This window comes from Caloenas nicobarica, chromosome 13 (assembly GCF_036013445.1).
Source record: "Caloenas nicobarica isolate bCalNic1 chromosome 13, bCalNic1.hap1, whole genome shotgun sequence".
Taxonomy (NCBI): domain Eukaryota; kingdom Metazoa; phylum Chordata; class Aves; order Columbiformes; family Columbidae; genus Caloenas; species Caloenas nicobarica.
The window spans coordinates 1,325,494-1,345,600 of record NC_088257.1 but is presented as its reverse complement, the minus strand read 5'-3'; the positions used below and the strand labels follow the sequence as shown (position 1 = coordinate 1,345,600).

The 20,107-nt window shown below is 47.7% G+C and overlaps 1 protein-coding gene across 2 annotated transcripts; it reads left to right on the top strand.

Moving 5' to 3' along the window:
• Window positions 1-5,646: 5,646 nt before the first annotated feature.
• On the top strand, window positions 5,647-19,544 carry NDFIP1 (Nedd4 family interacting protein 1). Of its 2 annotated transcripts, none has more exons than XM_065644404.1 (8): window positions 5,647-5,851; window positions 12,647-12,728; window positions 13,888-14,018; window positions 14,897-14,984; window positions 15,151-15,275; window positions 16,270-16,336; window positions 17,028-17,133; window positions 19,388-19,544. In XM_065644404.1, exons 1-7 carry the CDS (start codon window positions 5,813-5,815, stop codon window positions 17,129-17,131), a joined length of 636 nt encoding a protein of 211 aa, XP_065500476.1. In that variant the 5' UTR covers window positions 5,647-5,812; the 3' UTR covers window positions 17,132-17,133; window positions 19,388-19,544. The 2 variants fall into 2 exon arrangements, with proteins under 2 accessions (XP_065500476.1, XP_065500475.1); XM_065644403.1 differs by having other exon boundaries at window positions 5,648-5,851; window positions 12,641-12,728.
• The last annotated feature ends 563 nt before the right edge of the window (window positions 19,545-20,107 follow it).

Here is a 20,107-nt window from a genome sequence, read left to right as displayed (position 1 = left end):
TGAAAAGCAAATACTGGAGGCACAGAGCGCACAGGAGTTGATTGCAAGAGACACTGTGGTTTTTCCCCAGCAGTGAGCTGTGGGGCAGCAGCCGTGTTCCCCCGGGGCGACTGGGGGGCTGTTGGGTTTGTCTGCCACCAGAGCGGACTGTGCTGGCGTCACCCCATCCCCTGCCCCTGCTCTTGCCCTCTTCACTGCACTTTGTCCCCTCCGAGATATGGAGAGCTCCTGTATTCGGGGATCGGCCTCACGGCATCCTACCACGCTGCTCGCACGGCCCTAGCGTCAGGATGGATTTGGCAAAATTATCAGGTTTAAATTCAAATGCTGTGGGTCTCTGTTGATGGCAAAGGGTCTGGCTCTCGCCTGAATCTCCTGCGCAAGTGGCTTCAACAGATATGGTGTGCAAAGACGTAGGAGGCAGCCGGCAGCTCCCAGTAAAAGCAGAACATGTTTTGATGAGAGAAAAAAAATACACAAAAGTGCAAGAGAGCCAGGCACGTGCATCTGCGGCCACAGCTGCCCTGTTCTGCCCACATCCCGTGTATCTGCACAGTTGCGTGGTCTCACGTTTCTGAGGAATTGCTCCAGGGCTGGGTTGTTTGTGTGAGTTGCATGCAGGATATTTTTAGGTATGATAATTTATGCATGTTGTTGTCTCTGCATTTGCAGCTAGCTGTTCAAATGTTGAAGAACTTCCTGGTATCTGAACAGGCTGATTTTCCTTCCTTGCAAAGGGAGCAGATGGAAGGAAACAAACACTTCTCTGCAGAAGTTGAAGTTAACCAAGGGGTTCTAACAAGCACAGCATTCTCTTTTTCTCTGTGTTGAAGTGGCTGGAGTCAGCAGCACTCGGAGACCAGGGCTTCCACTACTGGGAACTGCTTGGGAGCACTGGGATTTTTTCGTAAAAAAACCCAACAATTAAAAATTTATCTGTATAAAGGACCCTCTCTCCAAGTCCTGTAATTAAAGTGTCTTTTTAACATCCACCATGTGTCATATCTTCCTGCTCCCACATGTCCCATTTACCTTCTCACCCCTATTTATAAGAAAAGGAGAAAAAAGATGCCATACTGGATGTGGCTGAGCGGAGCTGCTCTTTCCTGCCAGCCCCGCTCGCTGCTCAGCGCTCCCAGCAGCACCCAGATCCCCGTCAGAAGTTTGCTGGGGTCCCAGTGAGCCGTGCTGGGTGATGCACGAGCAGGAGCTCTGAGAGAATCATGGAATCACAGAATCACAGAATGTCAGGGATGGGAAGGGACCTCGGAAGCTCATCCAGTCCAATCCCCCCGCCGGAGCAAGAACACCCAGATGAGGTTACACAGGAAAGTGTCCAGGCGGGTTGGAATGTCTGCAGAGAAGGAGACTCCACAACCTCCCTGGGCAGCCTGGGCCAGGCTCTGGCACCCTCACCATGAAGAAGGTGGAACTCATCTTTAAGTGGAACCTCCTGTGTTCCAGTTTGCACCCACTGCCCCTTGTCCTATCACTGGTTGTCACCCAGAAGAGCCTGGCTCCATCCTCCTGACACTCCCCCTTTCCATATTGATCCCCATGAATGAGGTCCCCCCTCAGTCTCCTCTTCTCCAGCTCCAGAGCCCCAGCTCCTCAGCCCCAGCTCCTCAGCCTTTCCTCACACGGGAGATGCTCCACTCCCTTCAGCATCTTTGTTGCCCTGCGCTGGACTCTCTCCAGCAGTTCCCTGTCCTGCTTGACCTGAGGGGCCCAGAACTGGACACAATATTCCAGATGAGGTCTCACCAGGGCAGAGCAGAGAGGCAGGAGAACCTCTCTCGACCTACTAAGAGCGTGTGTGGCCCCTGCCCGTTCCTGCAGCCGAGGCTCCCACGGGGCAGCTGGCAGGGCCTCACTGCTCGCCAGGGTAAAAACTCGTCTGTGCAGTCAGGGGTTTAACCTGGGTAGCAAGATTAAATTAACCATCGGTTAATTGTGATTTGTCCTGGGGGCTGAAGAAATAGCGGATTGACAAAGCTCGCTGGTGAAACGGGCAAGGTAGGGCTCAAAAATCAGGCTCAGAGCTGCTGTGCTGGGTGAAGGCAGCCGGAGCTCAGCTCTGCCGTGCCCCGTGCCCCGTCCCGCACGGCAGCACAAACGCAGCTGCACCACTCGGAACTTGACCCTCAGCTCTGCTGTTGAATTCCAGGAGAAGTCCCGTTGGGAAAGTCTTCCCTCTCAGTGCTGCTGCTGTCTTCGTTCCCCTTCCTGACAATACTTGTGGTTTATCGGGGTGTAATTTTCTGCACCAGTGACCAAGGCCCTGCTCACAAATGGCTCTGCTGCAAGAGCGGCGCGTTGTGCTCGCGGTGCAGGGGCTCCTTGCTACGGCAGACCCGGCCTGATCGGGCAGCTTTTGTTGTTACAACAAACAGGCACAGAAAATCGCAGCTGTGTGTGTGTGCAGAGATCCACACCTGCATCGCGCCCTGAGCTGCTGGACAGACATCAGGAACGTGGGTTTAAACCAACTTGAGATGGGAATAATACCATATTGTGTCAAAAAAACTTTGAACTAGCAAAAAAACTAAAATACAAAATGGTACTGAATAAAATATATTAAGAAACTGAAGAGCATCAAGGTATATAGTGGTGTCTCAAATTAAAACTAATTTCATATCAGCTAGAAACAATTGCCAGCTACAGCAAAGTTAACTACATCCCCACTTCTTGTCCTCCCTTTACATCTTCACAGTTGCAGAGATCTTTCACGATCATTTGGGGAGGAACATCTGTGAGACAGCATTTATTAATCCTTAGCAAGTCCCTTCAGCCTAATTACGCAAAGACAAGTGTCCATGCTAGATGGTGCATTTTATTCCACAGTGTGAAAACAAGACAACACATACATGTCTATCAAAGTGCTATGATTGCACTTGTTGTATGTGTGCCTCTGGGGCACAGGAATACTGTTCGCTTCATAGTCGATGACGAAAATGATTTTTCAATAGGAGTGTAAACGTACTGACAAGCAGTGAACACTACGACCAGCTCCTGGGACAGAAGGAACCGCGGAGGTTCCGTGGGCAGCACAGTGAGGTATCTGCTGACAGCAGCTGTTTTGGATCAGACTCGTAATAAAGTTTCCGTCTTCCTTCACCCAGCATTGCGAGTGGGTGGATAATCCAGCCTTTAGTGAACTACACCGTCACTTTACCTTTTTCCTAACCTGCTGGTTGCAGCCTGTTTGTATATGATTAAGGTATGAAACGGGAGCTTTGGAGGTACGGTTTGACCCATTAGTTTACGTGAACATTTTGTCTTTGCTTTTTTCTTAATTGGATCATTTATCACTAAAAGATGAGAAGAAAGATCTAGTTTAAATGTCCTGCTTTTTTTCTTATTAGTCTAGCTTTAAAACACCCTGCCTTGAGGTTTGTTATTTAGCTTTTAGAATTCAGTATTTATTACGAAGTGTTCCCTTCATTGCTCAGTCATACACAACAATTAAAGGAACACTTGCACAACACTAGGATTTCAGTAGGCTCGCTGTACGACTATTCTGTAATACTTTCAATTACTTTCAAATTCTTTCACAGCACATCCCGTGCAGAAGTCACTAAAAGCAATGACTTCAAGCTTCAGAATGTCTCTTGGGAGAAAAGACATTTTGCACTAGAGGAAAAGTCAAAAAACACCGAGTCATAGAGTTATTTGCCTAAAACCATGTGGGAACTGAAAGCAGAACCAGTCATGTACTGTAACCACAGCATCATCTTTGTACAGATCCTCCCCATCTAAGAAAATAAAATACACAGTATGCAGCTGGGAGAAATTGCCATTACCCCTCCTGAATTAGTCTGGCTCAGACTAGGTGGCCTAATTAGGCCCTGGTTTGCCTTCAGGTGGCCCCAGAATGGCTGTGCCACAAACTGTTCCACCCTTTCTTCAGGATACTTTGCAGCATCTTTTCTGAGGACACATACATGTTGCTTCTTATTTTAGTCCCAACGATGTCCAGGTCAATCAGGGCAGAGCTCATTATCACTGTGGCTATGGCCTTACTTAGGGATATAATCCCACCTCAGCAGCAGTAAATCCGTGCGTGTCATCAGGACAGTTTCTTACTGCAGAGATTCTTTGTGCAAATTGTGAATCTTGTGGAAAGGTGAAACCAGACAGGCTGTCAGTGCCTGCAGCTCCCATTGCAGCTCCTTCGAAGGTGTCTGTGTTGCAAGGAACCCGTGTTCTCCTCATGTCTCCGGCATTTCTCAGGAGTCACTCTTTGAGGTTATTCCTGGCTAAAATCCTTTACAATTCCTGCCTTGCCTTTAAACATCAGAACTGTGATGTTTATTCATCTAAGACATGGGTGAACTATAAAAGCCTCACAACATCCTGATTATGGTACTATATAATGAGCATTAAATCATGTATTTATGACTGAGTACGCAGTTCAAAACCATTCCCTCAGGTTTAAATGCTTGACACTCTCTGAATTTGCAGCTTGGAATCCCAGCGGGGCTGATTCAGCCTTCCTCATCCTAAAGCTGATATATTTAAGCCTCATCAACCCTAGGGACTGATGTGGGTAGTTTTGTACACACCTGACTATGGCTGAACTGCGCACATAGAAAATAAAGGTTACACAAGCTGGAAGGTCTCTTAACCAACGTAGCATTCAGCGCAAAAACTCTCTGAATAAACAAACTCCTCTCTCTGCGTGGCCTCCTACGCGTGCTTATTTTGGACTGAGATTTCAAATCTGCGACACCATCTGCTTTATGTGCATACTGAAGATGTGCCGGTGCGTTCGGAGGAGTTGGCCAACATCTCGTGTTTGCTCCAGCGGCCGGGCAGCGCGTCGGGGGCCTTTCCCTGCCCGCGCGGGCACGTTGTCACTGCGCTGTGGTGTCAGAGATGGGTGTGTGTGAACAAGGTGACGTTACCGTAGCTCAGGACGGAGCGGTGTGGTGTTGGTGATGGGTTTGGGTGACTGAAGGGACGTTACCATGGCTCAGGATCGAGTGGTGTGGTGTCAGTGATGGGTTTGGGTGACCAAGGTGATGTTACCGTGGCTCAGGACGGAGCTGTGTGGTGTTGGTGATGGGTTTGGGTGACCAAGGTGATGTTACCGTGGCTCAGGACGGAGCGGTGTGGTGTTGATGATGGGTTTGGGTGACCAAGGTGATGTTACCGTGGCTCAGGATGGAGCGGTGTGGTGTTGGTGATGGGTTTGGGTGACCAAGGTGACGTTACCGTGGCTCAGGACGGAGCCGGTTTCTGCGAGCGTTGGGTCCCCATTGAAGCCACGTTGGTTTTCAACATGGGTTTACATCCGTTTTCTGACTCCCTGGGTTTAGCGCTTTCTACGGAAGCTTTCGCTCTGAATAAATGTACGTGAAGTTTTATTATATATACGTAGAGCACAGAGCTTGCGGGGCCAGTTCCGCAGCTCCACGAACTGCCAGGGAACGTGCTCCGGCCCACAGGGCCCCCGCGGGCAGAGCCGCCCCGGCCCCGCACCGCCGCTGGCCCCGGGCTGCCTTTGGCGGTTCGTCACCCTCGGGGCACCCGCAGAGCCGGCCCGGGGCTCGGGGCAGCGCCCGGCGGCGGGGTCGGCCCGGGCCGGCTGCCGCAGCCGCAGGACGCGGCCCCGGGCCCGTCCCCGCGGGCGGGCGGGGCGGGAGGCGGGCGCGGCCGAGCGTGACGGGCGGAGGGCGGGAGCGGATCCCGCAGCGAGCCGCGACTCGGTTGCCGTCGCCTCCGCAGCGCCCGTCGGGAGGCGGCCGGGCAGCGCCGCCGCCGAGCCCCCCCCAGCCCCGCCGCCCGCTCCCCGAGCCCGCCGAGCGCCATGGCGGCCGCCGAGCCCGGCAGCGGCCGGTACCAGCAGGTGAGGGGCGCGGGCACGCGAGCGCCGCGGCTCCGCAGGCCGCGCCGGGGAGGCCGGGCCGGGCGGGGACCCGTCGCCGCTGCCTCCGCGGCCGGGGCCCGAGGAGCCGGGCGGCGCCTCAGCCCTGGCCCGAGGCCGGGCGGTTCCCGGGGCGGCGGGCGGGCCCGGGCTGGGCCTGCGGGCCCGGGGGCCGCTGTCCCGCTGCGGGGAAGTGGGGGAGCGGGGCGGTCACCGGGCCTGCGGCCTCTGGCGGCGGCAGCGCCCGCGGCGGCGGCCTCGGCTGCTCGCTGGGGCGCGGCGGGCCCGCCGGGCTCGGGCTGCGGAGCGGTTCCCCGGCGGCTCCGGGGCCGCGCTGCCCCGGGCCTCGGCCGCTGCCGGGGCCGCTCCCGGCCGGGACGCGGAGCGACCTTGCGCGGCGGGCGCTGTCCGGCCGGCACGGCCCGCGCCGGGCCTCGGCGCAACCTCGGGTCAGCGAGCTGTACCGAGGAGTGCGTTGGTTCTGCATTGTTCTGAGATCGCCCTTCATTTGATTTCATCTTTTACATGCGGTCTCCTGTGGCTCAGGTTGAAATCCGCGTAGGCCAGAGACTGTTCCTAAAGAGCTCCCTGGTATATTTGGGGTGGTTCTTCCTTCCCTACCTGCCGGAGAGGACGTGTTTTGTCCGGAGTGTCGGGGTCCATCAGGCCCCCTGTGTGACCCGGCTCCTGCTCACACGCATGTCTGACATGCAGACTTCATTACTTAAAGTAGAGAAATCCCTCAAGATGGTACGCAACTCTCCAGCTTAACCAAGGTTCTTGTAAGAAATTGCCGTGTTATCACTTGGCCTTGGTAGCATGCTCAGCATGGGTAGGCTCGCTTGCTTTGCTTGCTTCAGAATACAAGATGCACCTTCCTGTTGGGATGGAATATTGGTCTGATTGTGGCATCTGGAGGTCTCTGGTTTTTACATACTAGAAATGTAACAATTAAGCAAGACTTAGGCTTTTTTTTTCTGTTTTGTTCTGTGTAAAACAGATGTGTTCGCTTATGAAGACAAATCCCTTTGTTGTTCTCGGAAAGGGTAGGTATAAATAACCAGGTCTCTTCACTAATCACCTTTCCCGTCAGAGTCCTGCTGCTGGTGTTAAACCTGACAAATGTCTTCACAAATGCCTTTTACCGAGGGATTTAGCTTCGTGTCCCATCGCCTTGAGCCCATGGAGACAGGTGACAAAATGCGCCGAAGGACACTATTGCATTGCTCTTCTGCAACTCTGCACCTGACCGATAAGCACGGTCCTGGTTTCCTTAAAGAGAAACGGGTAGAGCTGTTGTTTTGCCAGCTCCTGCTCACACAGCAGGCAGACACATGGCAGACAGACACACGGCAGACACCGCTGCTGCTGGGGAGCGTGACTGCCTGGGACTGCAGAGGTGAGGGAGGCTGCGCCCCAAAGGATTCGTGTTGCTAAAGACAAACAGATGGTGGAGGCCCTATGACAAAACTGGTGTAACTGGAGTGCGGCGTTGGAAATTCACGTATAAATATACTTCTATGTAGCTGTTTAGAACTTGCTTTTTTTTCTCACCCTCTGCCAGAAGCCTGCTATTTGTATTGTTGTAAAGTGGTATTGCTGAACTGCCTCCTAATGCTTGTGTTGCTCCAAAATAACCTGTGAGCTGTGGAAGTAAAGATGCAGAGTTGGTATTTAGATGAAAAGGAGATGGGAGGGTGGGAGAGTCTCTCTAACGTTGAATATATCAATTTTTTTCCCGTACGTTGAAACTTGTGTGTATGAATGTACAGTTAATTAATGTACCGTGTGCTAACGAAGAAAGACTGGTAGGGAATTGATAACCGTAAGGGCTGGAGCTGAATACAGGATCCAGTAAGCAAAGCCTGTAGGAATTCAGAACAAGCTCATTTAATCTGTTAAGTTACTGGGTTATGAGGCAGTGGAAGAGAACTGAGAATTTTAAAACTTGGTAATTTTTTGGGAAGAGGGGTAATGCGTTAGTGGAGTTTGTCACATAATGGTTCCCGTGCAGCTGAATGTCACGCACCGTCCAAGATGCCACAGCCGTGTAAGATCTGCCCGGGAGGTGTTACTGACGCATCAATCTGTGTGCGGGAGCAGCACTTTTGAGATGTGGGCGCTATTTGAACCTGTAGAATATTTGTAGGGTTCCCTGGGTGTGCGTATTTTCAGGAAAAAAGACGATAATTAATGAGGATAAGCTGAGGACAACAGAAGTTGAGAACTGAGTTTGAAACCTGTGTGTTTGTTCCTCAGCCCTACAGCCGGGGCTGTGCACGCCAGCAGCCTCCGCCGCTGCACAGCCGCTGTGCGTTCACTGGTACGGGCGCTTTAAAGGGATGTACAGTGGCATATGATCTGTTTTGTAAAGCTAACTTTCTAGTCCTCGTGCCTTGTTCAGGCATTAGATAATCTGATAAAAAATAGCCTGCGATGACGCCTTTGGATGATGTGGCGGTTTGATCTAACGTACTGAGGAAGTGCAGCTTGATGAAGAATAAAGCTAAAACTCCCAAAAAAGGATCTGTGCTTCCGTCAGGAGCAGGGCTGGAGCAGTTCAGTTTTGCATTCAGACAAGTAGAACAGGAGATGTCCGTCGACAGTTAGGCCTTAATTACAGCTATCTAAGATTAAAGCCTGCTTCTTATGTGTGGAGCCCCTGAACACTCAAATCTAGGTACAGTCTACAGGTGCAGGTTTATGCTGGGCCAAGTGCTCTTTGCAGTCTGGCCAGAGCGGTACAATTCCCTGCTTGCACAGAGGCGAGGGAATTAGATCGGTGTGTTTCCCAGGACCACGTGCTCAGGCCATTAACTGCAGTGAGTCAGTGAAGAGCAACATCCTTATGAGCACGGGCTCTATTTTGATGGACATAAAATACGTTTTGATCTGTGTTTGTACCTTGGTAGCCGGGAGGGTCTTTGCAGACCCTTCAGGTGGATCCTCTTGCAGGTTTCTGGTCCGTGCTCCGTGCATCCCGCTGTGTGGCAGGGAACTGGTCCGCTGGAGAAGGAAAAGCATTTCAGGAGGGGGAGCGGAGGCAACATGTTGAGATTTCTGTGAAAATGTGGAGTAGCTCAGGAATTGGTTCCCCCGCGCGGGGCTCAGGCAGGAGCGTCAGCATCTCCCCGGAGCCGGGAGAAGCCAGGGGAGGGTTTGCTTAGACAAGGCGAGTGTCAAACCTGTCACCACGAGCTGCACAGCAGACACCGAGTGCTGTGCAGGGCTGTCACCTGTGGTTCAATGAGCTGGAGCTGCCATCAGGAGAAAACAATTATTTGCTCATCAAGGAGAGGGCTGATGCACGTGGGTTGACTTGTCTAATAGCTTACCATTATTCCTGCTGATTAATAAGCTGATATTAAGTTACAGGAATCTGCAACAGCGTTGGGCAGAAGTCAGGATTTCAAATTGGGGTACGTTTACAGTGAAGCCTAGGTCTATAAAAACAATTCTCTTCTGGTTTGGAGTTGGCAGAAACTTTCATTGGCTTCCAAAAGGCCAGAGATGTGGAAGGAGTGTTGCAACAGGAGTGGCGTGTAACCTTTTTGTGGGCAGGTTGGTGGAGCACTCTCAAATTCAGTAGTGATACACAGTTTCAAAATTTAACATTGGCTTGCAAAGGTTATGATTTCATCCTTCTGAAAAAATAAATCATATAGCCTTTTCAAAAAATATCAATTCACTTTCTGTCATTAGCCTAAGTGAATGTCATTAGCCTTTTTGAAAACTCACAGAAACCATAGTAACAACGAAATGAGATCTGATTGGGGTTATCTGCATTCTAGGATTCCTGTGGGGTTTCTGTGCAGTTCTCCTTTCTGTGCCAGGACATAAAATAAGAACTGAAATGCAGTAAACTTTCATGATACACTGCTGAGTGAATGTATTATTCATGATATATTCCTAAGACCAAGCTTGTAGCAATCCTGGTCTAGTATAAAGAATATTTGCATGCAGCCTAAGGGCTTGAGGCAAGGTTAAAAAATAATCTAAAACGGTGCTAAGTTTATAAAACTGGGAAAAATTAACAAATATGTTTATTGCAAGTGCTTTCTTCAAAGTTTACGCGGGAATATTTTTAAACATTTTGCAAGTTTTGAGCTTTAATGCTACTGTGCCGCATGTATTTACACATGATATGTCTCAAGCAGGGGGGAGCCGCAGACAGAGGTGACGTCTTGCTCAGAGCCGAGCTTCTGATGGTGTTTTATTTGGAAAATAAATGTCCCTGGGTCTTACCCCATTCTGCCAGGCAACTTTCTGTTTTCAGCAATCCAGTGAGAAATCCAGAGGCGAACGCGGGTGTTGCAGCGGCCATCGGGTGTGTGGAACAGGCGCTGGCCATGCCAGCCCCGTGACTCATTCTTCCTGCCACTCCAGCCCTCGCTGCCTCGCTGATCAGCACTTAGTTGAATTTTAGATGCCTGCAATCATTAAAAAGGCTGGAAGGCATTAGTGTACCTTGTCCATTAGAAGAAAAATCTGTTTTTTATAACTGTACACCTCCTACAGCCCGGAGCTCAGCTTTAAGAAGTAACTGCATTTTTTGTGTTGCCTGGATTGTAGTGGTTCGAAGGCAGCAGTAAGTTCAGTTTGCTTTCTCTCACATTGGGTAGTTGTAAGAATATGTATTTCTTTTTACTATTGAAAGAAGAACCTTCTAAGAATTCCAGTGGTCGGACTTAATACTGCGCTCACCCGTCCATGTCCTCTTTTGCTTCACTTCTTGATGTGTTGTCACATCTAGCGTTGTCCTTTCCCCCTCCTCGGGGTTGTACTTTTAGGTTGTATTTGTCTCCTTCCCCACAAACAGCAGGGTTTTAATGTCTGCCCCCTCACCAGGAGGGAGGCAGGGAGGGGTGTGCGGTGTCCAGCATCCCTGGTGGAGCCTTTCCTGCTGCCTTAATAGACCAGGTCTGGGACAGGCACAAGAAAAAATGTGTACAAGTATTGCATTTTCATGGATAGACTGAAAGGAAGCATGGTGGAGCATTTTCTGAAAATTCACAGACTACAGGGCTGGGAGAGGCTGAATCAGCTGGTTCAACTCTGCATTTCACTGCATCATCCCTCAGGCTGACCCTGTGTGCAGCCTGCCCTTGAATTTCTGAAGCAGTGCTCTCTCTTTTTAATATTTTTTAAGCTTATTTTAATAGACAATTAATTCACAAGTTAGTTTGCATTTTCTTCTCATGACTGACCTCCACAGGGTTTATAAAATCAGGTGGTTTTGTTTTGTGAGGGCTCATGCTGAGCTGGCTGGTTTGAAGAAGGTGAAGATACCTTGCTGTTGCAGGAGCTGCTGCAGCTCGTGGTGTTAATTGCTTGCATGTCCTGAGGCTCATTAGAGCCGCAGGCCTGCAGCCCTGTGCGCCCGCGGCCTCGCTGCTGGGCCGCAGAGGGACTGAGCTGCTCCGGGTTCGCAGCATCTGTCAGCAGCTGTGTTTGGAGGTGCTCTTGGTGTCACACGAATTAAATTTTCATTTAATTAACAGCTCTCCCGTTCATGGCAGAGAAAATGAAACAATCCGTGCCCTTCTCAGCAAGCTTGCAGGGCTGGGCTGTCTCAGTGCAGACGTGCAGCTGTGGTTTGGATGTGAACATCCAATGAGTTGCACTTAAAGCATCTGAAACAGGTTTGGCTTTGACTTTCACAGAGGACACGGGTGCAGTCTGCTCTTTGATCTTAAGCAGCAAAAGAAATAAAAACCCAAGATGCACAGCTGTTATGTGTAAAACAAGATCTTCATTTAGAAATATGAGCTTTTTTTTCTGATAGGACATACAGGTAAAAGAAGAACATATCCCCCCCATTAAATCCTTGGGAAGGACTTGAATGGCAATGTGTCTTTCCAAAGAAAAGAGAGCAAAATTCAGGGATGGCTCCAGGAGCATTAGCGGGTGCGCAGGAGGGACAGTTCCAGGAGATGTTCAGGCAGAAGTTGCAGGGTTGCTGCTGTTCTGTGGTGGTTACAAAGGAGGGTTGTACCTGTGCTCAGGCGTGTGCTTCAGTCCCAAGCTGCTTTTCTGAAATGAGTTGTTTTTCTGCATAAAACCTCCGTTTCTTTGCTGATGAGACGATGAGAAATGGAAAGAATTAAAAACGGAGGTGGCAGCTGATCTGTAAATTCCTCTCTGCTGGGTTCTGCTTTGGAGGCTTGTGGCCTGATATTGTCAGCTCCTCCGATGAAAGCTGCTCTGCGCACCTGCTCCGTGCCGGTGGCACTGTACTGGGGAAGCTGCAGGGTTATTTATACAGAGCCCGTGGGAAGCACAGTGCACAAAATAAACTGTCTCCTTTTCAGTCACACAGTGTGAAAGGTTGAAGGGAAATGGCAAGATTCATACGTATTTATGTCATTATGTAACGTAGCCGTGAAAAACCCTTCCTTGGCAAAGCCACAGGCAGCAATGGAGCCTTTTTTTGGGTATCATCTCCTGCTATTTCCTCAACTAAACCAGATGCAACTGCAGCTCCTAAGTAGTGTGAGCTGAGGAGGTGCTGGGGAAGAGGAAAGGAGCTGGAAAGATGTATCTGTGCTTTGTGGAAGTCCAGGTGTGTGAGGATACGATTTAAAAACACGATAAAAATGAGATGGCATGTTGATCATTTCAAGTGGGAGTGCTGAGCAGCTGCTTGAATGTCCCGTGGTGTTGTAGAACAGTCTTCTTCCAGAAAAATCTGCTGTGTGCAATTAAAACTACAGGGGTGACTTCACAGAACTTGAGAAACCCCGTTAACCTCTCGTGTGTGGGTCTGTCCAGCTGCAGAATGAAGAGGAGCCGGGTGAGACGGCAACCGTGGTGAGCGATGCCCCTCCGCCCTACAGCAGCATTTCTGCAGAGAACACAGGTACGTTCAACTGGCAGGTTTGCTCTCTTCTTCTTTCCAACCTCCTTAATCGTTCTCCTTTGTGACGGATGGCACTTCAGCATCCTTACTAAGGCTGCAAAGGATCAGAATTGATCCAAAGAGACTATTGTTACTTGTGGTTTAGAAGATGCTTTTTGGCTACGTTCATCTGATGTCATCCCATCAAGTGGCGGTCAAGTTACATTTCACAGTGTTCTCAGATTGAAGCCAGTTAAAATCAAAGGGCTGTGAGGATTTGTGGTGCCCCTCTCATTATTTCGCATTTGGATGGGGCTGTGGGAATTTAAGCTTGTTACTTAAAAAGAGATTAAAGAATTCACTCTTTCTGCAGTTTTTAATAACTAAAGCCTTGGTCATAAGGGTTATACTTCTTGTGAATCATCATACTGTCATGTGCTCACTAGTAGCTTTTAGCAAAACAGCTTCTTCTGTGTTGGTTATATACCAGAGTGTTTTGGCTTAGTAAGTCTTCTCATTTTTTTCCGTGTGGAACTTCCATAGTCAATTGCTGAACTGAGATTTGTGAATCACATGCAGCATACTGTCCGTCTCTCCAACAGCCGGCTGGCTTTGGATTGAAGTTTGAATATTGCATTTCTCAAGCGGCCTGTCGAGTGTCCTGCCTTGGCACACTAACCGTAAAGACATCCCATTCGTTCTGGTTTTAGTGTGTCTCAGCGACGGGGGCTCAGAAATGCTATATTTGATATTTGATTTTTGTTCCAATCCCTTTCCTCTCCATCAGAAAAGAATTTGCAGTCTTCATGGAAAAATTGGTCACCAACGGCCTGAGGCTTGTGGTGATCCTTCTTTGACTCACCAAACCATCTAAACTTGAAAGTATGGCTGCTGCTGCTTAGTGAAGACAGGGGAGACACAGCATGAGTCACTGCTTTAAAAGGAAGTACAGCCAGGCGTGTTAAAGTAGCGCTCTGTGTATTACTTTCTATCAGATGAGGTGCCCCTGTGTTTCACCGTGTTTTGGGATGGCAGGGGCTGGGGGGGGCAGGGGGGACACAGGGGACAGGCTGCAGCAGGCTGGGACCTTGGGCTCGTCTGAAACGCTTCTCATTCCCAACACTGTGTTCTTAAGGAAATGACAAGTTACCTTCTATATAACTTTTTTTTTTTTTTCCAGCTTATTTTGACTACAAGGATGAGTCAGGATTTCCTAAGCCTCCATCTTACAACGTGGCCACAACGCTGCCCAGTTACGATGAGGCAGAGAGAACCAAGGCTGAAGCCACAATTCCCTTGGTTCCTGGAAGGGTGAGCACGTCCTTCGCATTTCTTATGCACAATTTCTGCTTTAACTCATGCCCATTTTTTAAAGCATTCTAGGGTGCTGATATTACACACTCCTACGAGTTCTGTGGCTATTATTTTTTTTTCCCCTCTGGGCAGCTATGGTGATGTAAGAGATCTCAGCAATGCCAGGTCTGGCAAGCTGACAGAGGCACTGTGCTGTGTCTGTGGGCACTGGCACTGCTTGTGGTTGCTTTTTGGTTTGTTTCTAAAGATTTAGGATTAATTGCTCAGCCATCTAGCACATCTACCTGTGATACTCCTGCTGCTTACAGCTGGCTTTTCCAGAGGTTAGTGTAGCTGCTGCGAGGATGGTAAAATCATTCTGTCAGAACAATTTAAAAAATTTTTTTATTTCTTTTTTTTTTTCCAACATTATCTCTTGTTCAGTTTCTTCCTCCATTAGCATTAGGTGTCCACTGCTCGTTTTACTACATAGAAGCCAAATTTCTTGCTGAGATGATAAGTTTAATTTTTTTTACAAGTAGGGGAATTCTTTACAATGAGAACAGGAATGTGCTGGATCTGGACTGTCTTAGAAAAAATGAATTATATTGCCAGTGACTTAATATATCATGCCCTGTGTACCTGCATCATCTCGGGATAAGAAGCAGGAATTTTTCCTGCTTGTATTTGTAAATCTTGAGATTTAGGATTCCACACCCACAGGGGGCTTTTCTTAGATGTACAGGGAGTATTTAGTGTTCCTCCTGTGCACACTGCTTTTTGAGGGCTGTACAGTGTGCTGGCCCTTTCTTGAAGAGCCACGTGCAGAACTGGGATTGCTGTACGGACTGGACCGACTGGAATCCACCTGTGTCTCCTCTCCCTTTGGTTTGCAGGATGACGACTTTGTGGCACGGGATGACTTTGATGACACTGACCAGCTGAGGATAGGAAATGATGGCATTTTCATGCTGACTTTCTTCAGTAAGTACCTGCTGGAACTTTTTTCAGGCAGTGACCCAAAATACCTGGCGTTATTTTCATGCTTAGGTTTATGTAGCACCAGGAAAAACTGGTGTGCAAGGGGTTTATTTTGCTTCCTTGGAATGTAAAAATGGCTTGACCTGTGGCTTTTCTCCTTCTTTCTCAGTGGCATTCCTCTTCAACTGGATCGGATTTTTCTTGTCTTTCTGTCTGACTACTTCAGCTGCAGGACGATATGGGGCCATTTCTGGGTTTGGTCTGTCTCTCATTAAATGGATCCTCATTGTCAGGGTAAGTTGTGCAGTGCAAAAACATGGATGTAGACACTTGTACTCTTTGTCCATATCTCATTTTTATCTCACTTATATTTAAGTTAGTTATAGATTTGGGTTTTTATAATAAAATAGATTTTGAGCCCTTTATCCACTAGGAAAATATTTTTCATCATTCTGTCCTGTTTATATGCTGGAATTATTATTGTAATAAAAGAGAAAAAAGATTGCACGCCCAGGTATGGCTCTCTCTGACAGAGCCACTGTATTGGATCAAAATGTGTTTGTGTGCTGAGCAGTGACAGTGATCTTTGTAAAACATTTGTCGGGATAACGCAAGCTCTGCCATCAGCACAGGGATGTTCCTCTGCAGTGTGATGTTCCTTAGGTGCTCCTCTGAAAAAAAAATTTAAACGAATTTCTAAAATGTGGGGTAGCAGATGAGGAGAGGGAAATAGGGACTGAAAAAGGAGGAGGTGTGAGGCTTGCTTTTGGCTGGAGGAGGGAGAGGCGGGCAGCGCTGCGTGACGGGCCGCGCAGCCCGCGGGTGCCCTCTGCTGCGGGAGGGATCCCAGGGACCTGCTTGATTTCCACTGCGACTCGGCGCGGATCCAGGCTGTGGATAGCAAACATCCACAGTGCTCCCCCCGCCAGGTCGCACAGGGAGGGCGAGAAAGAGAAACCTTTCCAGGGGAGGAGAGAAAAAAAAAAAAAAAAAAGAAGGATATAGATGTGCTGATGCTGGAAGGAATGGAAAAAAAAAAGAAAAATTTTTTGAGAGATTGGGGAAAAATATTTCTATCAGAAAAGCTGTGGAAAGATGGTGTCTGTGAAAATGGCATTCAGATATCCCAGCTGAAAGTCTGGATTTCAAGCAAAACCATCTCATGAGCTGTGCACAAGGAGCGACAGAGAGCATTGATGTTGGGCTGTCACTTCATACCGAGCCCTTTGGGGCTGGGAATGACAGTTTGTAAATACAGCAGCTGTTAACTTGTGCGTTTCCTTTTCAGTTCTCCACCTATTTTCCCGGTTACTTTGATGGCCAGTATTGGCTTTGGTGGGTCTTCCTTGTCCTAGGTGAGTGTTCTGGGGGCAGAGGGAACGGGTGCTGGGAGCTCCAGGCAGTGCGGGGGGGCCGTTGTGAGCGCGGCTTTACCGGCTGGGGAACACGCGCATAGACATGTCAACCTGCACTGGAACCCCCAGGGCTCCTCTTACCGGATTAATGCCTTCTACGTTATAAAATATGTGTAAACACTGTCCTTTTGTTGTCATTTCTTGGTGGCAGCATCCTATTTATCATCCAGAAGGAGTAAAGAAGAGAACAATGCTTGTCTTCATAGGAACTGATGTTTTATCTGGTCTTATGTCTTAAATGGAAGAGTGGGTTGTGGTTATTTTTAAATTTTTATTTTTAAATTTTTATTTAAATTTTTATTTTTATTTTTAAATTTTTATTTTTTATTTTTAAATGTTTTAATTTTTTTCTTTTTTTTTTTTTTTAAATTTTTCCCCCTTCCTTTGGAAGTTACTGGTTCTTATTTAGAGTCAAAAGTTTTCTGGTTGGCTAAGGAAAGTTTGTTTTTGAAATTGCATGAAATTGAAAGATTAGGTGTCATTGATACACAGCATATTCTTGTGCTTAATTAGCTATTGCGCATCCCAGCAATTGAGGCCCCTGTGCGCTAGTAACAGTGACTTGAACTGCTCCCTCTAACTGCGGAAGCGGCACCTGTGGTGACTGGACAAATGTGTTTCTTCCATCCAGGTTTTCTGCTGTTTCTCAGAGGATTTATTAATTATGCAAAGGTTAGGAAGATGCCGGATACTTTCTCCACTCTCCCCAGAACCAGAGTTCTCTTTATTTACTAAAGGTAAACTTTTTGTTTTCTTGGATTTGTTCTGTTTTGGTTTTGACTCTGTTTAGTGACTCTTTTAGGCTAGACTTCTCTTTCCTTGAATAATTCTAGAACACAAGGCAGTAGAAAACAGTTGTTTCTTGGTGTCCCGTATGCAGCTCCTGTTTCTGCAGAGTCCGGGCTGACTTGGTGGGGAGCAGAGGAATAATTGACATTTCTTCCTGAGCTTTTGCTTTGAGGAATTGTATGTTCATTAGATTGCATAACTGGAACTGTAAGAGTAAAATCTTTTCCCCTCAGTGTTGCACTGTATTTGGCAGGTGTGTCTTTGAGAATAAATTGCATGTCTGAAACATGTGCTGTGTCCTAAACGTGAGTAAAGGTCACAGAATATTGTTAGGAGATTGTGCTGGTGTCTGGCTGATGTCCCAGAAAGAACAATTTATCTGGATTTTGCCTGCTGTTTGAATTTTCTGCCAAGTTCCTGAAGAAATGAGACTCTTGCGCACCTTTGCTCTTTGAAAACTCTTCCCACACACTTGAACACGCTGTCCTGCCTGAACATCTTTCAAAAACCTTAATGCCTAAAAGGCGGAACCTCGATGTATCTGCCGCCTTAATGGGACTTTAAACGAGGAGGCTTAAGTAGCTGAACCCTTCCAGCGTAATTTCCTGCTCACAGCAGATAATTGCCCCGCGTTCCCTGGCCCTCCCCGAGGGGAAGGAAATCCTGTAATAAGTCGCTTCCCAGATGGCGAGTGCAACATGATGCTCCCTTTAGAAATATCATCATAATGCTGCATTTCCCCAGGACAGGGTTGAAGCAATTGCAGCTGGGACAGTGGTATAAAGAAACCAAACAAACCCCAGCTTGAAATTGGGGGTCATTATATTGTTCACATTTTAAAACTGAGGCTTTATTTTTCCAAATCCACTTTCCTTTTATGAGAAACTGCAAATTGCGTAAGATTCTCCTTCATTTCTAGTTGGTAATGAGAACACGCTGCACAAAACGGGCATTGTGCAGTGTTTTCCAGCTTGACTTTTCCACTGGTGATAGTGTGTAAAAATAGTTCAGTCAATTTATTTAAGTGTTTCAGTTCTGTTTAACAAAGTTACGGTTTATGACCTCCTCCAGGATTTGTAATATCCTCTGAAATTCCTGCTCAATCACCAGAGGGTTTGTTTCCCCAGTTGTGTGCTCACACACTGGAGTGTTTAACCATCAGCTTTATCAGCTGGAGTTTCTTCTCACTGAACAATTTTTTTTAAATTTTGCTGCTTTACTGAAACTTATTTTTTCATTCATTAAAGGAATTGCGTGGTTACTTGTTGCACACGCTTTTCCTGTTTGGAATTTGAAATTACCATTTTAGAAACCTTGTTTGTGAGGATGGACATGTAGAGTTGGTTTGTTTGTTTTTTTTTTTAAATTCAATTTTTTGGTCATTTTAGAGCTTTCAAAAAGCACCCTCTCTTTTAGATATATTGAGATAAATGTCCAGAATAATTTCTAAATATTACAGCTTCAGCACTGCCCCTGAAAATAATCTTTAATCCTAAATTCTGAGCAGGGAAACCACAAGTGACTTGGACTTTCAGTGTATTACTGTTCTCAAGATTAGATTTCCTCTGTAGGCCGTAATGAAAAGGGCATAGTGGATGATAATTTTCAGTTTAGAGCAGGGATAATTTTTGGAAAATTGGGACGAGAGGGATAATTAGTGCCAATCAGCAAATAATAACTGGTGAAGATGAATCTAATGAAAAGGTCGGTGTTCACCGCTCGGTCTGCGGGTGCCAGGACAGGGCGTTGTGTCTGAACCGAGCATGTGGTTACTGTTTAATCTCGGATTTAGGAGATAACTGGGCTGGGCTGGACAGTCCGTGAGAGCTGAGTCTCCTTAGTGCCAGAACTCCTGGTACAAAGGCACAAAACTCATCATCACCCGGCTGGATGCAGCGACTAAAGACTGAGTCACGTTTTGCAGTGCAAATACGGTGTCGTTTCATCCACCCATGTGTTTTCAGGCCAGCGTTTCTAAGAGCATCGTCTGGTTTAGCGTCTGATTTCCCCTAAGGAGTTTTAACCCTTCAGAACTGTAAAATACGCACAAAACTGCTGAGCGTTTTGCTGGAGTCATGTCATTGTGTACTGAGGTACTTCATAAGCGTTTAGACATCCTGCACTCTTTATGAGCGATATCCTTCTGTTATCCAAAATAACCATCTAACTATAGTTTCACTGTTCAATATCCTTCTCTGACAGCTGGTTTTGGCAGATGTCTTCCTGCGTTAGCCAACTCTCCCTCCAGGAGCAGCGGGACACCTGCAGGAAGTGAATCAAGACCCTGAAGCAGAAGAAAAAATAATCACCTGCTTTAAAATAAATAAATAAAAGTACTGTTGGAAATTTAAAACAAAAATAGAGAAGCATTTCTTTCTATTTGTTTCTAGATGTCAGATTTTAATAATTAATGCAGAATTCTGTAATCATTGACTCATTAGTGGCTGATGTTTGAAGCAGCTGTTGCAGTGCAGTCCGTGCCGTGCTGGTGAAGCCTCCGGAGCGTTGGGCGCTGGTTGGGGCAGCGGGGCCGGCGGGGCCGGGATCAGCTGTAGATCCTCCAGGATCGGCTGTCGATCCTCCCGGCCCCGGAGCCGCTCCGGGCGATGCCGAGGGGATGATGACGTCAGCGGTGATGTCATCGCTCCGGTCACACGAAGGCATGATGACGTCAGCGGTGATGTCATCGCTCCGGTCACACCAGCGCGGGCTGGGGGAAAGCGGGGCTGTGCGGCGCAGGTTCCTGAGGTGGGACTGGAGGGAGTGTTATTCTGAAGGTGGCACAAGTCTTATTTTTTAATAGTCTGTATTCTCAGTGTTGTAGTATACTTTACTTTCATACTACCGACTTTTTGGACTATATAGGGATTTTCACGGTACACATTGGTAGTGTAAAAAGGAAAGATCACGTTGCAACTTTGT

Excerpts from the sequence above, each read along its gene's own strand:
- NDFIP1 (XM_065644403.1), top strand. The coding sequence starts at position 5,813 with ATGGCGGCCGCCGAGCCCGGCAGCGGCCGGTACCAGCAG. Across the intron at positions 5,852-12,640 it reads GCAGCGGCCGGTACCAGCAG|CTGCAGAATGAAGAGGAGCC; the intron begins GTGAGGGGCGCG and ends GGGTCTGTCCAG. Across the intron at positions 16,337-17,027 it reads GTGGGTCTTCCTTGTCCTAG|GTTTTCTGCTGTTTCTCAGA; the intron begins GTGAGTGTTCTG and ends TCTTCCATCCAG.